This window comes from Myxocyprinus asiaticus, chromosome 43, assembly GCF_019703515.2.
Source record: "Myxocyprinus asiaticus isolate MX2 ecotype Aquarium Trade chromosome 43, UBuf_Myxa_2, whole genome shotgun sequence".
NCBI classification, from domain to species: Eukaryota; Metazoa; Chordata; class Actinopteri; order Cypriniformes; family Catostomidae; genus Myxocyprinus; species Myxocyprinus asiaticus.
The window spans coordinates 14,594,771-14,618,893 of record NC_059386.1 but is presented as its reverse complement, the minus strand read 5'-3'; the positions used below and the strand labels follow the sequence as shown (position 1 = coordinate 14,618,893).

Genomic DNA, 24,123 nt, shown 5'->3' with positions numbered 1-24,123 from the left:
TCTTTGCCCCATAGACAGGAGTCGCTCTCATTAGACCTCATTACTTTTGCTTATTGCTTTAGGCACTTAGGCTATAAATCACTGTGAAGAAAGCTTGGGACTCCATTTTAAAATGCTGTGGCAAAATAATTTCAAAAGGCAATTCTTCTTTTTTCCCCAAAAAATTTAAGTCATAATTTAAAATGAAAAATACCAAAATACCATTCCCACTCCAACAGCTGTTGGACAGATGTGGTGCATGGCTATACAGTACATACACTAGATATGCCTGTATATACCCATTTCAAGGCTTTGGGTGTATATGTAGGCTTATTATTCAGCAAAAGTCTTTCACACTGTCTCTAACCTAGTCTAATAATGCCCATGCCCTTCCCACAGATGAGGTGGTACTTTCCATGGCCAGCCATTCTGCCTTGTCAGGGCTGGAAACTCACGGCTGGAGAGCCCCTATGGACTGCCTGCGGGCCAGTGAGGTGTGCAACCAAAACTCACAGTGCAGCTCACGCTTTCGCATCATGCGCCAGTGCCTGGTAGGTCGTGACCGGACCACCATGCTAGCTAACAGGGAGTGTCAGGCAGCCCTTGAGGTGCTGCAGGACAGCCCCCTGTACGACTGCCGCTGCAAGAGGGGCATGAAGAGGGAGCTCCAATGTCTGCAGAGCTACTGGAGCATTCATATGGGTCTTAATGAAGGTAAGGTTGCAAGGCTAAAAAGTGGACAGGGAGGTTGGCACATCATTTGGGATGCTGCTAAGGGTTATTAACAAGAGGAACTGTGAGTTTCACCTTAAAGTCGATGTGAGTGATTATTTCCATGTTAAAATCTTTTCTCTTATGGCTGCTTAGTATGCAGAGAGTCAACTATAAGTAAACCATTCATTGGTTGTTTCCTCTGAAAATTGTAGACACCTGACAAATCTGAGATGAAACAAGTTTGGGACTGGACCACCTGACCAATGTTAATCCACTTGAAACAGTCACCTAAGTCCATTTGGTGACGCTAGTGGCACGGAAATCGCACACTTCACCTTTAAATTATCTTTGCAATCAACGAACATTGTGCTTCAAAGCGTTCTTGGTTAGTTCCTGTAAACAAATGGCTATGGGTTGCTTTTAGAAGCATTGCATAATAGATGATTTGCTTTTAACTTGGCACAATGGAAAACTGCAGCGTAGATTTAGGGCATTTAAACAAAAATCACGCTGTTTTGTTGGTGTGTAAAGCTAACAATTAGCTTGATTACGTGGGAAGTTTGTACCTGCTCTCTTTGCAGTCAATTCAACATGGAGTGCTCCGACTTCTGAGATGGCAGTTAGTGTTTGCCTTGGGGAGTATTGGGGAATCATTATAGGATTTAAGCAGCGCAAATAGGCCTGAATTATAACCCATGTGCTTTGGCAGTTGCTGCAGGAACCACAGTAAATAGGGTCCTATTGATGGGAGTAATCAGAGAGCGCTTTTAAAGCAACTGGCCCTCTCAAGCCTGGCATTTCAATGAGGTATTGTGGACTGCTGGGCCTGCTTACTGCCTGCTTAGGTAAGGGGGAAGAATAAAATTTGCACAGCTTCCTTTTTATCAGAAGCTATGTACAAACAGATTAGGTACTGTAGAAAGTTAATTCCATGCAAATGGGCTACATTATAACCAGTCATGTTAGAGGAAATGGAGACAGACACAAAATAAAGGATGCACTTGAAATGTTTTGTTTATATGACGTTATAAAGGTACATTTAGAGAACTATAGGGATAGTTCATCCAAAAATGAACAATCTTTCATTATTTACTCACCCTTATGTTGTTCCACACAAAATTAGATGTTAGGCATAATGTCAGCCTCAGTAACTATTCACTTTCCTTGCATCTATTTTCCATACAATAAATGGTGACTAAAGCCTGATTTATACTATGGTTGAAGCCAAATTTTTTCTCCTGAACGAACTAAAGCAACCTAGATGAACAAAGCCGTCGTTTTAACCAAGTGCGACCCCATGTACACATGGCGTGGATGTTGTATTTTGGCTTTGCTATATGCAGCATATAATTTAATTTAATTTACGCTGACTGTTCTCAGTTCATGAGACTCTGTGCTGTCAGTAAAAGGTTAATCTTTCGACATACTGAGTCATGTGACCAAACAACATGCCGTCGATCACAGTGGAGTTTGCCTTTGGGATAAACACCAACAAAACTACATCTGGTAAGAAACCTCATTAAGTTTGTACATTGAAACCTGTTTGAGTCAAAAGATTTGAGTCTCTAGTTTCATCCAAAATGCCATTTTTAAATTTTGAGCTATTTATCAAGAAACACCATGCTGCTAAACACAGTGTACACTATTGTTTACTTTAGCACAAGGTTTTCATTAGAAATCCTATATTTACTGTGCATTATCACACTGAGAGAGAAAAGAATGTTGCTTCAGAGGCTTTATATGGAATTGGGATGAAAATACAGTGCATATCGAGCTGTTCTGAGACCAGTGCAGACAGACAGCACACTGAAGGATAAGTCATTCTCTTAATAGGGAGCATGGGAGCATCCTTTATCTTTCCTATGACGCCAAGTGCATTCAATCCAACTTCCTATCAAAAGTTTAGTTTCAGGCTGCAGATGATGTTTGAACCACTCAACATGTTTGGCAGACATGGGACAATGGTAATCAGTACTTAGATTCAGAATGTATTATGTATAAGTTTATTTTAACATGGTTGGCAGTGAATGGATAATGCTGGCCATTGCTTGTATCAGAATGAATAATGCCAATTTCTGATTGGTAAAATGCTTCAGCACTGGCTTTAAGTTGTTTGTTTGACAGTGCAAAGAGAGAACTTTGAGATTTTGTTGACAAATTAGAAAAAAAAAACAACAACAAAAAAAAAAACATTGTAACAAAAGTCAAATCGTCAAATAATTTTTATTTGAATAGTTTTTTAATTTGTGCTTTTTCCAATACACATTGTTCCAAAGCAGCTTTACAGAAAATCAGCTGTAATATCTATAACATCTCAAATATATGAATAACCAACACTCATGGAAGCATAATAAATAATAATAAAAATAATAAAAATAAAAAAATCAGACTTTCTATATCTTGGTATTATTTAAAATTTCACAACTTAGTCCTACTGTCCACATGTGTTGACATCAATTTATAGGAAAACTATTTTGTCTAGAATTTTTTTTTTTTTTTTTTTTTGCATGTTTATTGGGTGCTACTGGTTACAAATAAAAAAGGGAAATGGAAAATGTCAACAGCAGTCATGCTCAGGTCATGCTCAGCATACTGTTCTAGTCATGGAAGTAATGCCAATAATACATGTCTTTCCGTGGGTCGCCCATTTTAGTACTGCATTGCTTCTTTGCCTTATTATACTTGTCACAAAGCCCCTTCCACTTTTGGTGACAAGTTATCAGATCTGACTTTATAAAAACCACAATCTCTCTCTACGCATTTGTCGTGGCCATGCTGACTTTGTGGAGTTTGTGTTGTGAATCATATATAAAAAAGTGTACTTATGCACAAAATTTGAAATATGGGCTTCAAAGTTATCCATTTTTAACAATAGTAGGTAAGTACTCCTCAGCTGGCACGTGTGATTGTAAATAATAATAAAAAAACGTCACGTCCAAACCACACCCACAATTAATTTTAACCAGTCTTCAACACTCTTCGACCTGTACAGTTCTCCTAGATCAAGAATTTCAGAGATGTGCATGAACAGGAGAAATATCACCAAACGAGCGCCTTGGCAGAACAAAAACGTCACTGCATTTCATCATCATTGTTAGGCAAACTAAAAGAAGCCTGATTGCCCAGTAAGTATAAATAAGCCTTAAGATGGAACATTGTGCTTAACATCTCTTTTTTGTATTCTATGGAAGAAACAAAGTCATACAGGTTTGGAACAACATAAAGGTGAGGAAGTGATTACATAATGTTCATGATTGTGTGAACAAGAATTTGTTGGTGTGTTCTAGAAGTTTATAGATATGAACACACACTCGCAAGCATTAGGTATGGTGATCATGTAAAACATATTCCAAATAAACTCATTCCAAATTAAACTCAAAAACATTCTCCATACCTAGACAAACAGTCTTTCTTTGTTTGCTCAAAGGTATTTCTCTATTGAAGTTGCTGTAGCTCTTGAAAATGGATGGACCCAATTTTGTGTCCTACTTTGGATGGTTGCAGCATCCGCCCTCATTAAGATGTTTTCTTGTGACTTTGCTCTTCAATCCACTATAGCTATTTTATTGTGCCGTTCAGGAAAACACAGGTTGCTCTCAAGTGGCGAGGGTTCATGCAGCAACGATTGTACCTTGACAGAACTCTATCAAATCCATTGAAGGTGCACAATTGGCTAGTCCAGCAAGCACACCCAATAATCACCCAAACTAAGAACAGCCTCATCACAGGTTTATCTTACTGTCGTTCTGTTTGAATAGAATGGTAGGGATTTTCTATTTCTAAAGAAATAGGCCTAAAAAAAAAAAAAAAAAAAAAAAAAACAGGGCAATCTTGTCATATTGAACTAGGATGTATAAAGAATGTGTAGAAAAGAAAAAACATGAAAGGTAGACATCTTAAACAATATTCCGGATTCTATTCAAGTTAAGCTCAATCGGCAGCATTTGTGGCAGAATATTGATTACCACAAAAATTCATTTTGACTTGCCCCTCCTTTTCTTAAAAAAAAAAAAAAAAGCCAATATCTATGTTAGTGAGGTACTTACAATGGAAGTGAATGGGGCCAATCCATAAAATTGAAAACTGTTTCAAAAGTATAGCCACAAGACAGAAACAATATTCGTGTTAACATGATTTGAGTGTGATAAAATCACTTACTAACCTTTTCTGTGTAAAGTTACACTGTGCAAGTTATAAATTATGTAATCATCTACTCACCCTCATGTTGTTCCAAACATGTATTACTTTTTTTTTTCTTCTTTTGTGGGACACATAAGAACATTTTAGGCATAAAGTTAAGGACTTAACCTCAGTCACCATTCTCATTTATTGCACCTTTTTCCATACAATGAAATTGAATGGTGACTGAGACTGAACATTCTGCCTAACATCTCCTTTTGTGTTCCACGGAAGACAGAAAAACCTACAAGTTTTGGAAAACTTGAAGGTGAGCAAATGAAAATTCACTTCTGAAAATTATGTATGAAAATAGTTCAATGTAATAAAAAATGGATTACTTTAAATGAGGTTAGCTTAGCAACATGCTAACTACAAACTCTATTGCATTCAATTGCAAGTAAAACCTCCTGTACAGAGCACTGTTTGTGTGGCTGTCCATGAAAACGGTTCCATATCGATGACTTATGAGAATCCATAAGGGTTAGGATGCTGACTTAGAAGGCAACTGCCTATGTAGGCTGGGGCTGGTTGCACCAGCTGTGCTTAAGTTAAAACTTAGCCTAGTAGTGGCGTAAATGGCACTAAGTCACAATTTACGCACTACTAAATATTTGAGCGTTGCACCATTAAACTTAGGTAGGACGTAACCCTACATACAGTATAAACTACATATTTACGGAAGCCTCCAACCAACAGTAATGGTTGGAATAAAAAATCAGGCTGATATTTTGACATCAATGAGCTCATGTTTTTCATGACAGGCATCAATCATTTCAACATACATATGATGTTGACATATACACTCGTTTACAGTTACGAGAGAGAGAGAAAAACGTACTTTTAAGTGGCTCTTCAGCATGAAACTGATCTAACAGTGCAGTTTTCAGGGTGAGTCACCCGGTGTCAAGTTTCAACACATTCAAAAAAAAAAAAATATATATAGGATATTAAAATGAATAAATGTCTGTTTTTCTAACCTGTTGTATTAGTATTTATTTATCACCCCACATTTATTTTAGATACAGTTCCTTTGTATTGTTATTTACACAGGGCAAATATACTATTTATCAAATCTACTTTTATTACGTATCGTATTTCAATGGGGATATAATTTATTACAGCTGACAGTTACATGAGCAAACAAGGTTTGAACATCAACCGTAACAAGATCAGATTGAAGTTCATGGCTTTTTAACACTTCTGTGTACAAATTTGAAGGCTGCTTATTGGATAAATACAGGTAAACGTCATATTATACAACTTTTAATTACTTTACGGAGAGCTTACAACCTACTATTTAAGTCTTGCCTTAAGAACAGGTGGTGCAACCAAATTAAGCACTGACTTAGTTACAAACTAACTAGTAGTTACTAAGCCCTTAGTGTGAACTTTACATCCCAACTTACGTGAGACCTTACGCACAGCTGGTGCAACCCTACCCAGCTCACTAGGCTTTGGAATAGATCTATTGAAGTTACAGCAAGTTTGTGGGATTTTCCAAAGCAAGCAGGATGCTGGAGATATCCTCATTGCGATTCTGAAACGACTCCACGCTCTGTTGGAGCATAACCCCTTCCACTCTATTGCTCCTTCTTGCAGTGTCAAAGCCCTCTCAGCATGGGCAATATTCAGTCTGATCCATGACACAGACAGGCATGTTGTGGCATTGAAAGAAAATCACCAACAGGCGGTTTTCCAACTAGGATGCCTGGGATGTGTGTAACAGATTTAGAAACACAAGCCCCGGTTGTGCTTTGCGATTCACATGAAGCTCTCCGTCTCCTCTAAATCAAATGTTGACAAGTAATAGTCCGATATGTAGGATTTACAAAACCTATAGGCATACAGGATTTGTGAGGCCAAATGTCAGGTGGAGAAAGCGGCACCCTTGATCAAAGATATATATCAGCACAGGAAATCTTTCTAATATTCTGTAAATGTCAAAAGACCCATGGTGTCCACAGAACCTCAGTCTACACTTGCTTTGTTTTTAAAATAACAAATATTTGTTAGTTGTACTTGTTCAAGTAAGCTGGAGGCCTTATTTGCACTGTAAGTAACAACAAACTAAAAGGAACACTAATGAATACATAAAATGGAAACATCGAAGTGATTATTTCAAAATGTAATTATTAGGCTGTGCTAATGGAAAGATAATGGATGCTGATATAGCAAATAATTTTGAGTAATTAAGCATATTTGTTCTTGTTATGGAAGAAGCACTGCACTTTCTGCACTACATTTCTTTATATATGTATTTTAAATACACATACAGGTAGTTTAATATAGTACATAGTATTTTAAATTACATATGTATATATCTTTATATTATAAAAATATACACTCACTTAGCACTTTATTAGGAACACATGTACACCTACTTATTAATGTGATTATCTAATCAGACAATTATGTGGCAGCAGTGCAATGCATAAAATCATGTATTCAATCATGTAGTTCTGTGGACAGAAACGCCTTGTTGATGAGAGAGGTCAACGGAGAATGGCCAGACTGGTTCAAGCTGACAGAAAGGCTACGGTAACTCAGATAACCACTCTGTACAATTGTGGTGAGCAGAACAGAATCTCAGAATGCACAACATGTCGAATCTTGAGCCAGATGGGTTACAACAGTAGAAGACCACGTCGAGCACTTTATTAGGGCCATAGTGTAGTGTATGTAGTATCAACAAAACATGAACTGCAATAATGGAACACCATAAAATGCAAGTGTAAATTAAACATACATATTCAGAACCATGTGAGATCCAGCTTGGGTAAAAACACAGTAATACTCTCAACCTAGTGAATTCCCCCTCTGTCATGGTTTCATGACAAACGTTTGATAGCACATTTTTGCTTGCATGTAGTTTGCCTGTATCTCTGTTAGTGAACACTGAGGGTAATTATGTAATTAAAAGGGTCTGCAGCCTGTGAACCTTGCCTGAGCCTATGCAAATTTTTATTATAGCTGTCCATGTTAATTAGGAGATTAAATTACAATTTGAGTCAGGAGACATTAGACTTTAAATAAAACAACACAGAATTCCCCCCTGAGATAACAAAGCCTGCAACTACTCTAATACCAAGACTCCTGTTACATCTAATAAATAAAACCTATACAATACAAGCACATTAGTAAACTATTGTGGTTACAGTGTGTAAATTGAGAATATTTTGGAAGCAAAACTCAATGAAGTGAGACAACTGCAGTTACTGATGACAAAGGTTTATAGCAAAAATAATGAAATGTTTTTTTTTTTGTTGTTTTGTTTTTTTAATAAAATTGTTATAGTTATTTGTCTGTTTTTATCTGAGGTAAACAGCTTGTAGTACAGTAGTGTTCTTACCATGGAGACATTACCTGCTATCCCTGCACTGTGATAATTGTTATAAAATAAAATAAAATAAAATAGGATAGATAAATAAATAAATAAATAAATAAATAAAACAAGTAAAATCAAGAAACCCTTAATTATTTCAAAAATTAGTCACATGGATTTAAAAATACACATGTAATTAAGTCAACATGAAATCAAAATTTACGTTATTTATTTTCTTAAAGCATGCTCCTTGTCTTACTACTATTAACCATAGCATTTTATTCCAAATAAAGAATGTTTTTTGTAATAATTTATCGAAATGTAATATCTTGCACTGCTTCTGAAGCAACTTTGTGTTCCACTAACATCATGAATCCCTTTAACTTTTCAACCCCTTTCCTTTAACTACCATTCTGGTACTGTATATAACGATCACTTTTAATTAACTAGTAAAATACAGATGAAGTCCCATTCTAAAATATTCTCCTTGAATATCTGGTTTCACTCAGAAATACATCAGATTACAGAAGTTTCCTGCTGAATATGCAGTCTCATTTGTGTAGTCAGTGATCTTCCTTTATAGTATCTGCATACTTGAGTGCTTCATTCAATAATTACATTGGCCATCAAAATATAGACGTTGAATATTGAAAATATTGTTCCGATATAGTACTCAAGCAACATTCTCAGTGAATTATAATGATTCATTAGCAACCCCATTTGAGCACTGAGTCAGTGAGACCAAAAAACCCTCAAAACACTGTTATAAATTTAACGAGCTTTGCTTATGCTGATTCTGTACTAATTACACTCCTACAGCTTATCCGAAGATTAGTATTAACCAACCAAACATTTTATATTAACTAAATTGATAGAAGGAAATTAACCAAGTACCGTTGATAGTCCAAGATTTCAGCGCAATATAGGAGCGTGTTTTAAAACAGCATGCTTAATCAAATATTAGTGTAGTCCATCCTCTCTCAAAGCTTTAATTAAGCAAGTGTGTAGAAATGAGGATGGGAAAAGGGTAGAATTCATTAGCTATTGTGCACCTGACAAATTGTGAAGCAAAATCGGGCCCTACGCTGCCAAGTCATTTGGTATTTGTGGATTAATGAATATGCTTAGGCTCTACAACAGATTTACTTTGCTCCGTAGAGGCAATGTATCAGGCAATTGTTCTTTGTCTACTAATTGCATCTTTTGATTTCCACCAGGCACAACATGGGGGAAATGTAAGCCCTACCTACCTCAAGAAAATAAGATAATAACTGACCCCAGATTCTTTGGGAGCCATAACTAACCATTTTTCATCATACCCACCTTGAGCAGTTCACTTTGGCTTGAATATTCAATTGCCCACCCCATGCAAAATTAAAACTGTATAGAGAATTAAGGTCAATTGTTTTGACCTTCATAACCTAAAATATATATATATATATATATATATATATATATATATATATATATATATATATATAAGAGAGAGGAGATCGGGGCTAGTTGTCACACTTTTTACTACAGTGAATATTTCTTAGGGCATGTTTATTTTTGGAAATCAATTTCTGCATAGCCACATTGAATTCTTGGCTACAAAAAAGCTATGAAACATTTCCACCATTATTGCCCAAGAAAAAGATACAGTTCATTGAATACATGTTGACATTTTGAGACAACTTGCCTAAAAGTTGGGACATCATGTCACACTAAATGGGGTAAGTTGTCACAATGGAACCTGCCATTAAACCAGTGGCATAGGTTTCATGTGAACATCTATGATGTTGCATGTCAAAATCCAACATGATCACAAAGTCGTCAACATGCTATTTCCAAAAGTTCTGGTACCCTAAGACTGGCGACAGTGTACAAGTGACAGTGACAAGCACCATCTCCTTTCAGACATGTTTACAATGGCTTCAGCAAGTTTTGTCACAGTCTGTCTCCCTCGTGTTTCCTAGGACTCTTATTTTGAAGTGTTTCCCCCCGACTACGTTACCCAGTATGCACTGCCCTCATCACTGCCATCTGTTCCTTATTGTTCTCACCTGTTTTCCATTCCCTCTTTAGGCCTTCTAAGTAAATACCCTCTAGTTTAGTTCCTTCTTTGTCAGTTCTGGTTTGTTGTTGTTTTGAGTTACCGTTTGTTTGTTTCAATGTCATCGTTTTTATTAAAGCCTGCAAACAGATCCTCCGTCTCATCTCAGCAACTACTCGTGACAGAAGAACTGACCCACATGGATCTAGAGGCTGTACAAGTTCTGCTACTCAAGCAAGGGGACCGTCCAGTTGAGGATCACATCCATGAGTTTTTAGAATTAGCGAATTTAGTGCACTATCCAGACTGCTCTCTGGTGGTTTTCTTCTGGACTAGTCAGAATAGTGCACTGAAGGAACTGATGCTCACTGGACCCTCTGTGAATATGTGGAGTAGGCTCTGAAACATTGCGGTTCCCATTACACAGTGGATTATGGCGAGAACCCTGGGCCAAAACCTGCATCTTTGGCTCCTTGCTCCAAGCTTTCCACAGCTCCTTGCTCCAAGCCTGCCACAGGCAATGAGCCAGCGCTCACGCCTGCCACGGGCAACAAGTCAGCGCCCATGCCTGCCACGGCCAACGAGCCAGCGCCCACGCCTGCCACGGCCAACGAGCAAGGATCCACACCTGCCATGGCCAACGAGCCAGCGTCCATGCCTGCCACGGCCAACAAGCCAACACCCACGCCTGCCATGGCCAACAAGCCAGTGCCAATGCCTGTGGCCTTGCCCGCTCCCGTGACTATGCTCCTAGCTGTCCAGAAAAGGAGGAAAAGGAAAAGGACACCTTCTCCCCAGTCGCTGCCATTGCTCATGACCACGGAGGTCATTCCTCAGTCACTGCCAGTGCTCACAACCATAGATGTCCGTTCCCAGTCACTGCCAGTACTCACAACCACGGAGGTCTGTTCTGCCAGCCCCTCCTCCAGCAGCTCTGCCGCCTGACCCTGTCCCTGCCCTATGGCCACCTCCCAGGCCTCCTGACCCGGTCCAAGCTCTTTGGCCACCCCCCAGGCCTCATGACCCGGTCCCCACTCTGTGGCCGCCCCCCAGGCCTCTTGACCCAGTCCCGGCCCTGTGGCCACCTCCCAGGCCTCCTGACCCAGTCCCGGCTCTGTGGCCACCCCCCAGGCCTCCTGACCCAGTCCCGGCTCTGTGGCCGCCCCCCAGGCCTCCTGACCCAGTCCCGGCCCTGTGGCCACCCCCCAGGCCTCCTGACCCAGTCCCGGCTCTGTGGCCGCCCCCCAGGCCTCCTGACCCAGTCCCGGCCTTGTGACTGCCTCCCAGGCCTCCTGACATGGTCCCGGCCCTGTGGCTGCATCAAAGGCCTCCTGACCCGGTCCTGGCCCTGTGGCCCCTCCCAGGCCTCCCGACTCTATCCCAGCCCTGAGGCCGCCTCCGAGACCTCCTTACCCAGTCTCTACCCTGAGACGGCCCCCCCAGATCTCCGGACCCAATCCTTACCCTGGGGTCCCCTCCCTGGCCACCTGGTCATCTTCCGGGTTCCCTTCCTCACCTGTATCTTCCTGCTCTCCTCAACCATCTTTGGGGTGCCAGGAGTTGCCCCTTAAAGGGGGGGTTATGTCACAGTCTGTCTCCCTCGTGTTTCCTAAGACTCTTTCCCCCAGACTACATTACCCAGTGTGCACTGCCCTCATCACTGCCATCTGTTCCTTATTGTTCTCACCTGTTTTCCATTCCCTCATTAGGCCTTGTATGTATAAATACCCTCTAGTTTAGTTCCTTCTTTGTCAGTTCTTGTTTGTTGTTGTTTTGAGTTCCCGTTTGATTGTTTCATTGTCATAATTTTTATTAAAGCCTGCAAACAGATCCTCCATCTCATCTCAGCAACTACTTGCGACAAGTTTACCTTACCCTGTGGTGCGACCGGGTGCACGTCACATCAAGAGCATGGGAGACTCAGGTTCGGACACTGGTTTCACACCAGGAAGTAATCGCATTTCAATATTCAGTGTGAAGCGCGATTCAGAGGTTCCATTTTTCCCTCTAACACAGGGGTCGGCAACCTATGGCACACGTGCCAGCACTGCAAGCAGAGGGGTAATCACTGGCACACCAGCAATGGCGAGAGAGGAGTAGACTATTTTATTCATATAAATTCTGCACCTGCATTCCAATCTACATCTTGATATAATCCTTCTCATGACCACGCAGCATGTTTTCATGAGCTGAATGGGAAGCTAAACAAAAAGTTAAAATGTGACGAGACTGCAGTATACCCAACAGACTCGTGTAGCGCGTGCAAGCCATTCATGCATCACAAGCCGGCAGCACTTCACTTTCGGTTAATCGTGGGAGTAAATGCACACACTTTGCTTCAGTCGGGCTGCGCGGATGACAGTCTACATTCTGTGTCATTTGTTTCTTTTTGCTTTCAGAACAACACATGTTGTAATAAGGAAAACACCACTATTAATCCTTGAGATTTCCAACCCAGCATACAGGTACACCCTCCTTAAACCATGGTCACACTCAAAATTACATTAAAAGATAAAACATAATCTGATAAAAATCTGAGTCTATTCAAAATATAAATTAAACCTGGAAATAAAGTTTTAGGATTTTGCGGGTGCAATTCACAGAAAAGGCTTGTGATGCGCAAATGGCTTGCATGCGAACCACGAGTCTCGTCACACTTCAATAGTGTTTAGCCTCCCATTCAGCTGATGAAAACATGCTGCGTGATCATGAGGAAGGATTACATCAAGATGTAGATTGGAATGCAGGTGTGACAAATGTCATATAAATAAGCCTGCTACTCTCTTGCTGTTGCTTACATGCTAGTGATTACCCCTTTGTGTGATTTTGAAAAATGTATGACATTATATAAGAAATATTTAAGATTCCACACAATTTTATGATCAGTAATCAAATAAGGAAATTTGTGACATGAACTGTGTTACTCATTTTGTGCAAAAGGACAGGCTTTCTTTCATTAAAGTACTTTCACAAGATGCTCTGTGAAAATTCACATGCAGGATCATGATTATCATAATCATCGGGTTTTGCACATATTTCAGCCATTGACCAGGAAAATAAAAAATGGCACTCCATGTCAAAAAGGTTGCTGACCCCTGCTTTAACATTACATTTGTACTCCACTAATGGTTAGGTTTAGGTTGGGTGGTTGGGAGTCCATAAAATATGCATTCCTATTTACTATATTACATTCAGTACAGCTAAAAAGAACCCGCTTTACAACTAGCTTTTGGCAACCACTTCTAGACATAAATGGAGCTTCACTGCCCTACAACACTTACCGCTTTGGCCACTGGGGGAAGTGTTTTAAATTTTGGTCAGCATATACCGATTTTTGCTAAAGAAGAGTCAACCTACTCCTTCCGATTTCAATGTGAGATCAGGCTGTCAAAATCTATGCCTCGCTTTAAAAGTACACATGTATTGAAAAGCCTATTATAGGCTTTTCAGAAGAATTCAAAGATTAAAACAATTATTAGGCACAAAACGATTTATGTAACAACAGTACTGGAATAGGTAATGTACAAAAAAATAAAAAGCATTTTTTTCTTTCTTTTTTTTTTTTTTTTTTGCTAACAAATATGTTTATTGATAAATTCATGACATTTAAAACATGTGACAGCCTGCCCCAATAAAAATGTTACATGGCTTTCATGAAAATACTTTTGTAAAAATTTGCTTTTATAATATAGTTGCATTAATGTATGCCAGCGTAGTTTAATTATGTCTGCTTGTTTACCCAAGAGCAATAACAAAAATATGATGATAGTGAAAATTAACTTTGGAGGGTATAATTCACAAAATTATTCTAATTTAAGAGGAGTTTCAACTAGGCATTTGAAAATAGCATACAACACCACTGCTAAAGAAAACACACATTTACTTTTTGGACTTTTGACTCCAAATCTTATGGTTAATGAGATATAACCCTTCTCCATGTGACAACTAGCCCCGATCTCCCCTATATATTATTTCTAAACTAAGATATTTTTCACTAAAATATATTTACTATGAAATTAAATACAGTATATTATGTGTAGTGAGCGTAATGCAAAGTTGTCGGTTACTAGACTAGTTCGAGGAGGGAATTGTGTGTTCTGTGTTGCATAATTGATTTTCTAAGAAGAAAGCAATTTCAAAGGCAACCCCGAAAGTCCTCATTCTGCAAAGCGTTCTTGTTGCTTTGATTACTGCTGACTGGTTTGGTTAATATCTGTGGGTGTAAGAGAAAAGAAAAGCAGTGACAGAGCCTTAACCAGAGCTCAGCTAGACTGAACCAGTTCTGATAGTGATAATAATAGATCAAGCTCATATATGCACAAACACTTCAACTCAACACCACAGAAGCCTCTCTTGCTGTTTGTGATAGACATTACTCTTTCATTGTATGTACCCACCTGATAATGCATACCCTGGTCAGCCTGATATAGTCCATAAATACAAGTCAGCCTAAATGTGACTTTGCCTGTTTGCATAAAATCTAAACACAGTGCATGTAGTGGCAGTAATTATTCATTGTATGGTTTCAAAAGCTGAAATGCTTTATTCAATCAGCCCCTGTGCTTCTCAATAATGGGTCTGACTAATGGATTCCTTTTATAAAATCATAGCAGGGAAACATTATCCTAACGACACTTACTGTTTTTGCTACCCCATATGGTCATATAATAGAGTTACTGTATATGCACATATTTGGAAAGCTAAGATGAGGAAAATCTCTCAATATCTAATGTTTTCCTAGGCAGCTGGGATTAAATGAAGAGCCAGTTGAGACTTTTGTTTAAGTCTATAGAGGGCAACAGTGTCCGCCCACTTTTTCAGCTGTCTGGGTTCCAGAAGTATTTTTCCCATTCATTAAAGTGTTGTAAAGCATGAACCAAACCAACCAGATCTAAAGTGAATCGCAAAATTACAGACTTTGTTTTAAGGCAAAAAAGTATTTGAAAATCAGATAAAAAGACAAAGGTACAAGTCTGTGTACTTATCATCTTTCATGAGGGCACGGACTACAATCCCATGAAGCATTGGGAATGACGTAATCGATTATAAAAAAATTGAAGTATATAAAACAATTGATTTTAAGTTGCAGATTATAAGAACAGAAAGAATATAGTTTACGTTTATTGCAAAATATTTGGATATACACAAACATATAAGAAGTTGAGAGTGCAGGGAGACTGACATAATGCGTCATTCCGAGTGCGTCATGGGAGTGGGCGGTTGCTCTGAGGCATGTTTCACGGGCATGTTGGCAGCAGTTCTCTGATTGGTGAAGCTTTCTCTGCTGGATCATGGGCAATGTAGTTGTTCAACAGGAATTCCGCTATAAAAGATGATTTTTTAACAAGGAAGTTAAAATAACGCAGATGGGTGGCTTCAACGAAAGCATATACCTCCGATGAACAACTTCGGAGCTCATGGTATGTCTGTCTTTAAAGTTTTATAAGTTAGCATAGAAAATCAATACATCTAAGGAAGAAATTAATTTGATTTTTACTTCTAGAACCAGGCTGTTGTGCTCAATTCTCTCTCAGATTTTTGTGTCTCCTCTAGAGTTTCAGAAGAGATCTCAACGATGTAACAGACTGTGATAAGATTTTCCCAAGTACCAACATCTGCAATCAAACATCAGAGATTTCACTATGAACTCAAATATTTCTCATCCAGTTCTTCTAAGACAAATGATCTGATCTTGGAATACTCAGCTTGATACTTCAATGAAACATGAGGACTCCATTAGAATATAAATGTCATATTCTAGACATCTTCAAAGTTCAAGTTTAATACGATAAGAGGAAAATACAGAACAGACAGGCTGATCAGAGGATTTTTCAATGCTGTTACATCTCCCCCTCTTCTGAAGAGAAGACAGAGGCAGTTGAAACCTTGAGATGGGGGTAGTCTTTTTCTGAAAGTCATGCTCCCCTAAAGAGTCTCAAATGCACGATTGAAGATGTTTCCCCAACAAAGGTCCTGTCTTTGGAGAGGTTAATTAGAAATTATGCCGACTTTATTGGGGACACAAAGACAGTATAAAAATGTAATGGCACACTTAATCAAGTTTTTTTTTTTTTTTTTTACATGTCTGGTGACAGCATCCATCCAAGACGAACTTAATATTCAACTTGGCTACTAAAAACCCACAACCCTCATTGGCTCCTTTATCTGCATGGCAGATAACACAACTATTGACGTGACTGTAGAATATGGAAAAGTATTGTTATTTTTAATATCCAATTTTTATTTCAATGAGCTCTACAAAAGTGAAAACATGCCGTTTTTGCCATAAGGAGCTATCTCTACCTGATCTGGTAAAAAAATGACAGACCAATCTCACTGATGTACTGTTACCCAAGAGTTCAAGGTTTGGCTGTTTAGCATGGTCCACTTAGCCATGCCACAATATTAGAACTTGCTCATTATAATCAGAGTGTTGCACTCTCGCAAATGCTCTCGCTATAAATGAAGATGTCTAATAGTGGTCGACCGATATATGGCCGAGGCCGATGAATTGGCCGATATTCTGACTTTTTTAACTATCGGCATCGTGTTACTGCAATATTAGACCGGTGTCCAACACAGCATCATTTATATGGTCCGCATTTAAGAGCCATGGCAGATGCGTTTCAGCTCATAATGTTAAAGTGCTCGCCAGTTTCATTCTCCCTCTCTCCTCAACAGTTCCCTGTAACTTTTAACAGTCTTGTCTGAAGATAAAAAGGCAAATATCAATAAAACTAATATCATATATACTATCTGCTAATATGCACATATCTCGTTTAAACAGATGTAATAAACCAACCTCACAACTTGAGCAAATCCAGTATCCTGAGGAGTGCTCATTTATTTACCTCTAAAGCATGTGTTCTATCAGCCTCTCCTCAGCAGTTCCCTGTCACTTTTAACTTTCTTTTGTAATGATAAAAGGCAAATATCAATAAAACTTCTATTATATACCATTTGCAAATATGCAGATATCTCATTTAAACAGATGTCATTCACGAACCTCAGGAAAATCCATCGTTTTCTTCCCGCCGAGCGCTCATCTAATATCTTCCTCTGAAGCGTGTATTCTATCAGCCAGAATCAAAACTTCAGGATCAGGATCAAGTTCCTCTGAATCACAATTCATGAGGGTCAGTGGTCACAATCCAAGCAGGTGATCCAGGCTGTTTAAACTGTCAGGAGATTGCTGCTGCTCACTGGATCCGCATGAGCATGTGAGTGCAACCAAAGTCTTTCTAGAAAGCCAGTCTACTATCGGCCATGTTTGGAACGCTCTCGGGAGGCTATTTCCAGTCATGACAGTGCAGCTCCTATCTACTTGAATGGTGAAAGACCGAAATCTCCAAAATGGTTGGTCAAGATTATGATCAAAGAACATATTTCAAATCAGCAGTAAAATCGGACAACATCGTTATCATAAATGGAGCTTCTTTACCTCAGATTACGTTAAAAAACGCAATTTTCCCAGCTTTTATAGCTAATGCGCATGCGCGTTCTTGAGTTGATTGACAGGCGATGTCTGTATCTAAAAGGTGATTGGCTCTTTTACCTGTAAGGCAGGACTTCCTATCTACATCCATTGACCGTTGGCTACAGTTGGGCATTCTAATTTCTCCCATTCATTTTAATAGAAGTAGCCCATCTCTGCTAAATATTCTCTGGTGCAACTTCAAGGTAAAAGTGCTTCACGTGTGCGATATGTCTTATTCACTATGCACTGTATGTACAATTGGTTTGATTCTGTATTTTTTGAGTAAATGTGATTGCTAATGTGGACATGCTATCCATGGTTGCTGGACTACTGTGTGTACTGTTATTTCCTTCTTCCTAATATATTAACAATTTCTTCATGAGCAAATAAATTACAAAAATTTGATGACTAAACAGAAATCAGAAGAAAGTGCTATCTACCATTTAAAACACATTATTATTATTTTTATATTCTTTTTTTTACGAAGTTTTGTGTGAAATTGAGTAAATATAGTGCTAAATAAGTTATTATAATTTTTTTTTTTATTTTATGTTTATGTTATTTACTATATTAAATTAATATATGTAGTATATCGGCATTGTATCTGCCTATCGGCAACCCTGCTCTCTGGGTATCGGCATCGTCCATTAAAAAAAAACATATCGGTCGACCACTAATGTCTACTACACGGCACAATGAATCGCTTTTTTTTCACACCGTGTCGATGCCTTGATTATAATGGGAACGTTGTCACGTTGCTCTTTTGCTATCTTTACGGTCCACATTGCAAGCAAGCAGCACAACACGTAACGAGTCCAAAATAATTCAAAATTATTGACTATGCTTTTCATTTTGTTCTAAAGCTTCTTTTCAAGTGTCAGGTGTTGTTTCTTTAGCATTCGTTTTCATGTGCCACCATGATCAGAGGTGAAACAAAGCAATTTCGGGCATCAGACTGTACTTTAAAACTTGCGCATTAAGATAGGTTGTCATTTCTGATAGGACTATAGACAGGGACATTTCTAGGCACAGGCAAACTAAGCATTTGCTTATGGCTCCATCAGCTGCAACCCCCACACCCCTGGACTGACAAGATTACCAATGATAAGATCGATCTTGTAGATGGGAGCACCAATAATGAGGTTGCTACCCAAGTCGGCAATTACACCCGGTCAACAACAGCAATCTCATCTAGTGCCCCAAAGTGTTCAGAAACTGCGCTGCCTATAGACTAATGTAAGAATCTCTGTTTCGCCATTGCCGTTTCATTGATCAAAGGACATGTCTGGGATAGGTTAGAATACTCAACTGCTGCAAAAACACGTTGTAAATAGAAACCTTGGTTGCAACAGGAGTAGACTTAAATGGAATGCTGTAATCATCAATTTTCTTGATTATATAGTCATGGCAGCCATAACCACAATTCATTTCCTGATTAATTGTGTAGCCATAAAACATCAGCTTGTGAAATGGCTTGATTTTCTTTAAATAAAATGCCACATGTTTGATATTTTGTTATAAAATCCAAAGACATTCATACCTTTTTAAGTGTAGCAAATACTTTTTGGGGCCACTATGGTTGTAATGTCTTATAAACATTTCATTAGTGCCATACACTGAGTAAAAATCCTTATAGGTCATTTATATGACTCTAAAATATGACAGTTTCTGAATCTGAAATCTTTCCAGCATCCCAGTGCTGAGTCTAATTTCAGTATCTTGGGAGCTTTCTCCATCTGTTAAACTCTTTAAGTGTCCATAGACAGCAGTTTTTAACTGTGCAACGGACACAATCAGCGGCAAGGACAATGTCTATGAATGTTTATGGTCTCTGCATTGGTGAGGTGCAATTGTTAAATCTGCTTACTTGAGTAACTCCCTGCTCTTTTGCATTCATCATGTCAGCATCTGTGCTCTTTAATGCCCTGCTAAAAACTCACAGTGGTGTCAAGTTTTTAAGATTGCATTTACCTAATTTATGCTAAATGCATGCCTAGTACACTCTATGAATGTAACTGGGACAAATACCTCTAACTCAAAATTCATGTGACAACTTATCTTATACCACTTCTGGTTCCCTCCTGGACCTTTGCACTATTCACCCAAAGCAGGAGCAGTGGGGCTGGCATTGCAGAGTTTAAGGCTGTGTGTGAAGGATTGACTCATTGAGGAAAAGCACATGAAGGTGGCCACACAGTAGCAGAGTTGGGATGCAGATAGCACAGAGCTACAGTGACACGGCAGATAAATTCTTGATCCAGGATGATCCATTAAATGAATGCCCAGCCAGGGGTACATTTGGGGAGCACACAAAGGCACTGCAGAGACCAAAGGGCATCTGAGCCCAGCAGACTGGGAATAGGGAGGAATGAGTTGGGGCTGATGATGTTGAGAACCCTGTTGGGGTGCATCTCAGGGCAACGTAAGTGCACCTGGCATCACAGTGTGGAGATCTGACAGGTGAATGGCACCTATACCTACCAATGCACACTGAGTAGGTCATTGTTAACAGCTGGATTCAATGACGCTGTGACTGATGTGACCTTCATCTTTGACTTGTAGAGGAAAATTTCACCCTAAATTGTAAATTCTGCATCATTTACTCATCCTCATGTTGCTTTCTTCAATGGAAAAAAGGAGATATTATGCAGAATGTTAGTCTCAGTCACCATTCACTTTCATTGCACCCCCCCCCCCAATACATTCTATTCATGTTCCACTGAAGAAGGAAAGTCATATGGGTGAGTAAATTATGACAGAATTATCATTTTTGGTAAATTATAACTTTAATGCACACCATAAATGCTGCAGTACATGTCTGTGAAATGATACATAAAAGTTTTTTTTATATTTGTTTGGGGATTTTTGATAGCAAACATGGAGAGATGACCGCTCGCCAAGCTCTGAGACATAGTTAAAGGAATGTGGGGCGAATTCACTTAACAGTTGTGCAATGTATCTGTTTCTTTTTGCATGCATTCCAGTTTAACAAGGCTCTGCAATATCTACGGTGGTAAAATGCTGCACTATATGCATTTAAATTAAGTCATTATCATTCCCTTCAGAGTAAACACACATCCTTTCTATGTAAATTAGGCTTATAATAGATATTAATTGACAGAAGTCATCGCTATTTGCCAGGTGTAATTAACATTTACTGGCTATTTACTAACTATTACTGGCTGCGGAAAGCCAACATAATCCCAGAAAATTGACATGTTGCTACCCAATGTACCTGTGCTCTGACGTCGACCCCATTCTGCTGAGTTACTTAAAAGTGCCATCTCCCATCAGACATTTTTTAATCAGTTCAAATGTGTTTACTGATAGCGTGTTATGCAAGGAACCTCAGAGACACGGGTTCTAGGTCCCATGAAAACCAGGAAGTAATCGTGTTCACGCAAGCAATAATAAGCGTGTTTCGGTGGTTGCATTTCCCCTCTAAAATAAAAATTTGAGGGTTAGGTGTAGGGTTGTGTTAGGGGGTATGGTTAATAAAACATGTATTCCTGTTGACTGTATCACATCATTTACAACTAAAAACAACTTGATTTTGGCGCCACTCTGTGGACACCATTTCACCTGGAAACGAGCTCACATGTGCGACTGGAGCGGTTAGAATTTTAGTAAGCACAGACCGATGTCAGCTGAAGAACTTCCGACCTACTCTCACAGTATTCACAGTGAGATCAGTCTGGAAAAGCAGTGTTAAACAGAATTTTGTTTAAAAGAGATGTTTTCTAGTGGTCATTGCAGCAGTAACTCATCAAATGATATTCAAATGATGAAGAACTGCCGTGCAGTTGTGCACACTTTCGACATTTCAAAGAGACAATTCAGATGTCTAAATTGCAGTGGTAATGTGATGCTGTACAGTCCCTGTAAAGAATATCAGTCTGCTGCATCCTCCACAAGTGAGCATTCTGAACGAGCCTGCAAGATGGGACATTGCACCAGAGAAATTGTGTTCAGCACAATTTTTTTGGGGTGTGTTTGCAGCATTACCTGACTTGTATAATTCATTCAGTAAATCTGGAGCTGAAAAAACGTACATACCATGCATACAAATAAACCGCACTAAAAGGAGTCTTTCTTAGAGAAATGTTAGTAAAGCTTTGCAGGAAAAATCTGACCCAAACACTGCCAGGTTTTCCCAGGAAGGAAGCAGACCTCTAGGACTGGAACGCAACGCAGGCCAGATTCGAAATTGCATTTCCCATATGAGCACCATGGCTCAAAGTATTTGACTGTTCTTTGGATGAGAGTGAAAAGAACAGTCCTCTTGGTACTGTAACACAGGAAGTCTTCATTTGACTGTATCACATTAGTCTATGGAAGGTCCAGTGTCATACCTTTATTGTTATAGCTGCAGCTCTGCTGGGACCAGTTAACAGATTGGTTGCACCACTCTGAGGGCTACAACTCAAGGCGTGGATTAAAAAACAGCAGCTTTTCTGGACACAGCCAATGGGATGCAGCACTTGGGAGCTTATTTGTGATTGTTTGCCAGTACAAATCTGGGCAAAAGACTGCTAGGCTCTAATTCTTGAGAGAGCATGTACACTTGAAACAGTGTTAGAGTTTGTGAGAGTCTGAGCGTTTGAAAGTACCATTTTAAAGCAGGGGTTTTCAAACTTTTTGATGCCAAGGACCCTCAAAAATGATGATCCCCTTGCGAAGGCCCCCCTGCCTAAAATATAAATATACAGCTATTTATTTTGACTAATTGAAGAATATTTTATACTGTGTAAGAAAAAAAGTAATGTTGTTTGTAAAATTAAATAATTGGCTTTTATAATGAACGCGTTTACATGCACATTCTTACACCAATTATGCTTAATAAGCCGACAACGTGTGCGGTCATGTAAATGTGATCAACAGTGAAAGATTTTTGCCCATTAGCCTTCCCAGATTTCGTGTTGCATGTAAACATCTTTACTGCCGTTCTTACTGGCTTATCCAATTTACACGAGAGTTGTGTGCATGTCCTTTACGGCTTGACGTCCAAAGCAGAGGATAATTTGATTATTTCAAATCTCATGTCAACACTGTTTTCTCGCTTTGTCGGATTTTTTAAATAAGCTGATTTTTAGGAGTTTTCACTGTATTGCTGCATATAAATGGGCTTGTCATTGTACTAAAGCCAAATCAAATTGTTAAAAATTTGATTTGGAAAATATTTACTTGTATTGCGTTCACAGAATATCTTTTTCTACCCACTATTTATAGAGTAATTTTAGATGAAGAAAAACATCTTCAATTCAGTTAAAATGTATGTATATAGCACTTTTCACAATAAATATAGTTCTAAAGAAGCTTTACAGAAAATATGGCCTTGCGACCCTCAGCAAGCAAAAAAAAAAAAAAAAAAAGGTGACAGTGAGGAGAAACTCCCTTGAAAGATACAACACAAATACAAACTATACTTCAACATACTGTATTTCGGCTGCAAAGAAAAGGCTGTTTTTTTGTTTTGTTTGTTTCTTACTGTTAAAAACTGTCAATAGAATAAAAAAATTTGGATTATTCTCATGATATCTGCCCAGCCTTTAGAAAGCAGAATGAGACAACAATAATAAAGATTTTACAAAACCTCGAAATTTCCACAGAACCCCTAGCACCCCTTTATAGCCCCCGGGAATCCACGGACCCCAGTTCGAAAACCCCATGTTTTAAATAATTTAGTATTTGTATTTCTCCATTTAGCTTGTGTTTGATGTAGATTTATGATAAAACCCAACATTGTCAATGTCTAATATTTCACTGTATGTGTTTTGTTATTTTTAAAGGAGAAGAATTGTATGAAACATCCCCATATGAGCCAATGCATCTCTCTGATGAGTTCCGACTTGCCTCCATTATTTCTGGTAAGTGAAGAAATATTACAACCTTTTCTATGCTGGTCAGTGGTTATAGAAAGCACAGTTTCTCTGTCCTCTCAAGGTTATCATGGTCCTTTATGCTCATCTATCTTTTCATACCCTCGGAAAGTGTAAGTGTGATTAATTGATTTCACTAGACCTTCAGGTTGCAGCGGAATGTTATATTAGCACATCTAACAGGTTGGAAATCTCAAATTGTACTCACTCAACAGGGAATTCGATCCAATCAACAGTAAAAGGAACTATTGCTTGCATAATAACTATTCAATTTCCTTACAAAACTACTCAGGTAATCCAAGGACATGATATTTATGATGCATAACAATTTTCTTTTAAATTTGACAATGCTTCTAAAAGATTTATCACTTTTTTATAAAATTCAATGTGGCGGAGGGACAGTATGGCTGGTATGAATAAAAATGGTATCGTTGAAATCCACATGACCTAAAGAATCCACAGACACCAACCCCATGATATTAGGACATACGGATCAAAACGGATACAGCCTCACATCCAGTTTTACATCGACCTCGTT

At 38.8% G+C, this 24,123-nt stretch overlaps 1 protein-coding gene across 1 annotated transcript in view; it reads left to right on the top strand.

The window, feature by feature from the left end:
* gfra2b (GDNF family receptor alpha 2b) overlaps positions 1-24,123 on the top strand; it is an 86,684-nt gene that overhangs the window by 1,423 nt on the left and 61,138 nt on the right. Inside the window, exons 2-3 of the mRNA XM_051685717.1 lie at positions 379-693; positions 23,496-23,573. Coding sequence (XP_051541677.1) covers positions 379-693; positions 23,496-23,573 — 393 coding nt within the window. The remainder of the gene's footprint in view (positions 1-378; positions 694-23,495; positions 23,574-24,123) is intronic.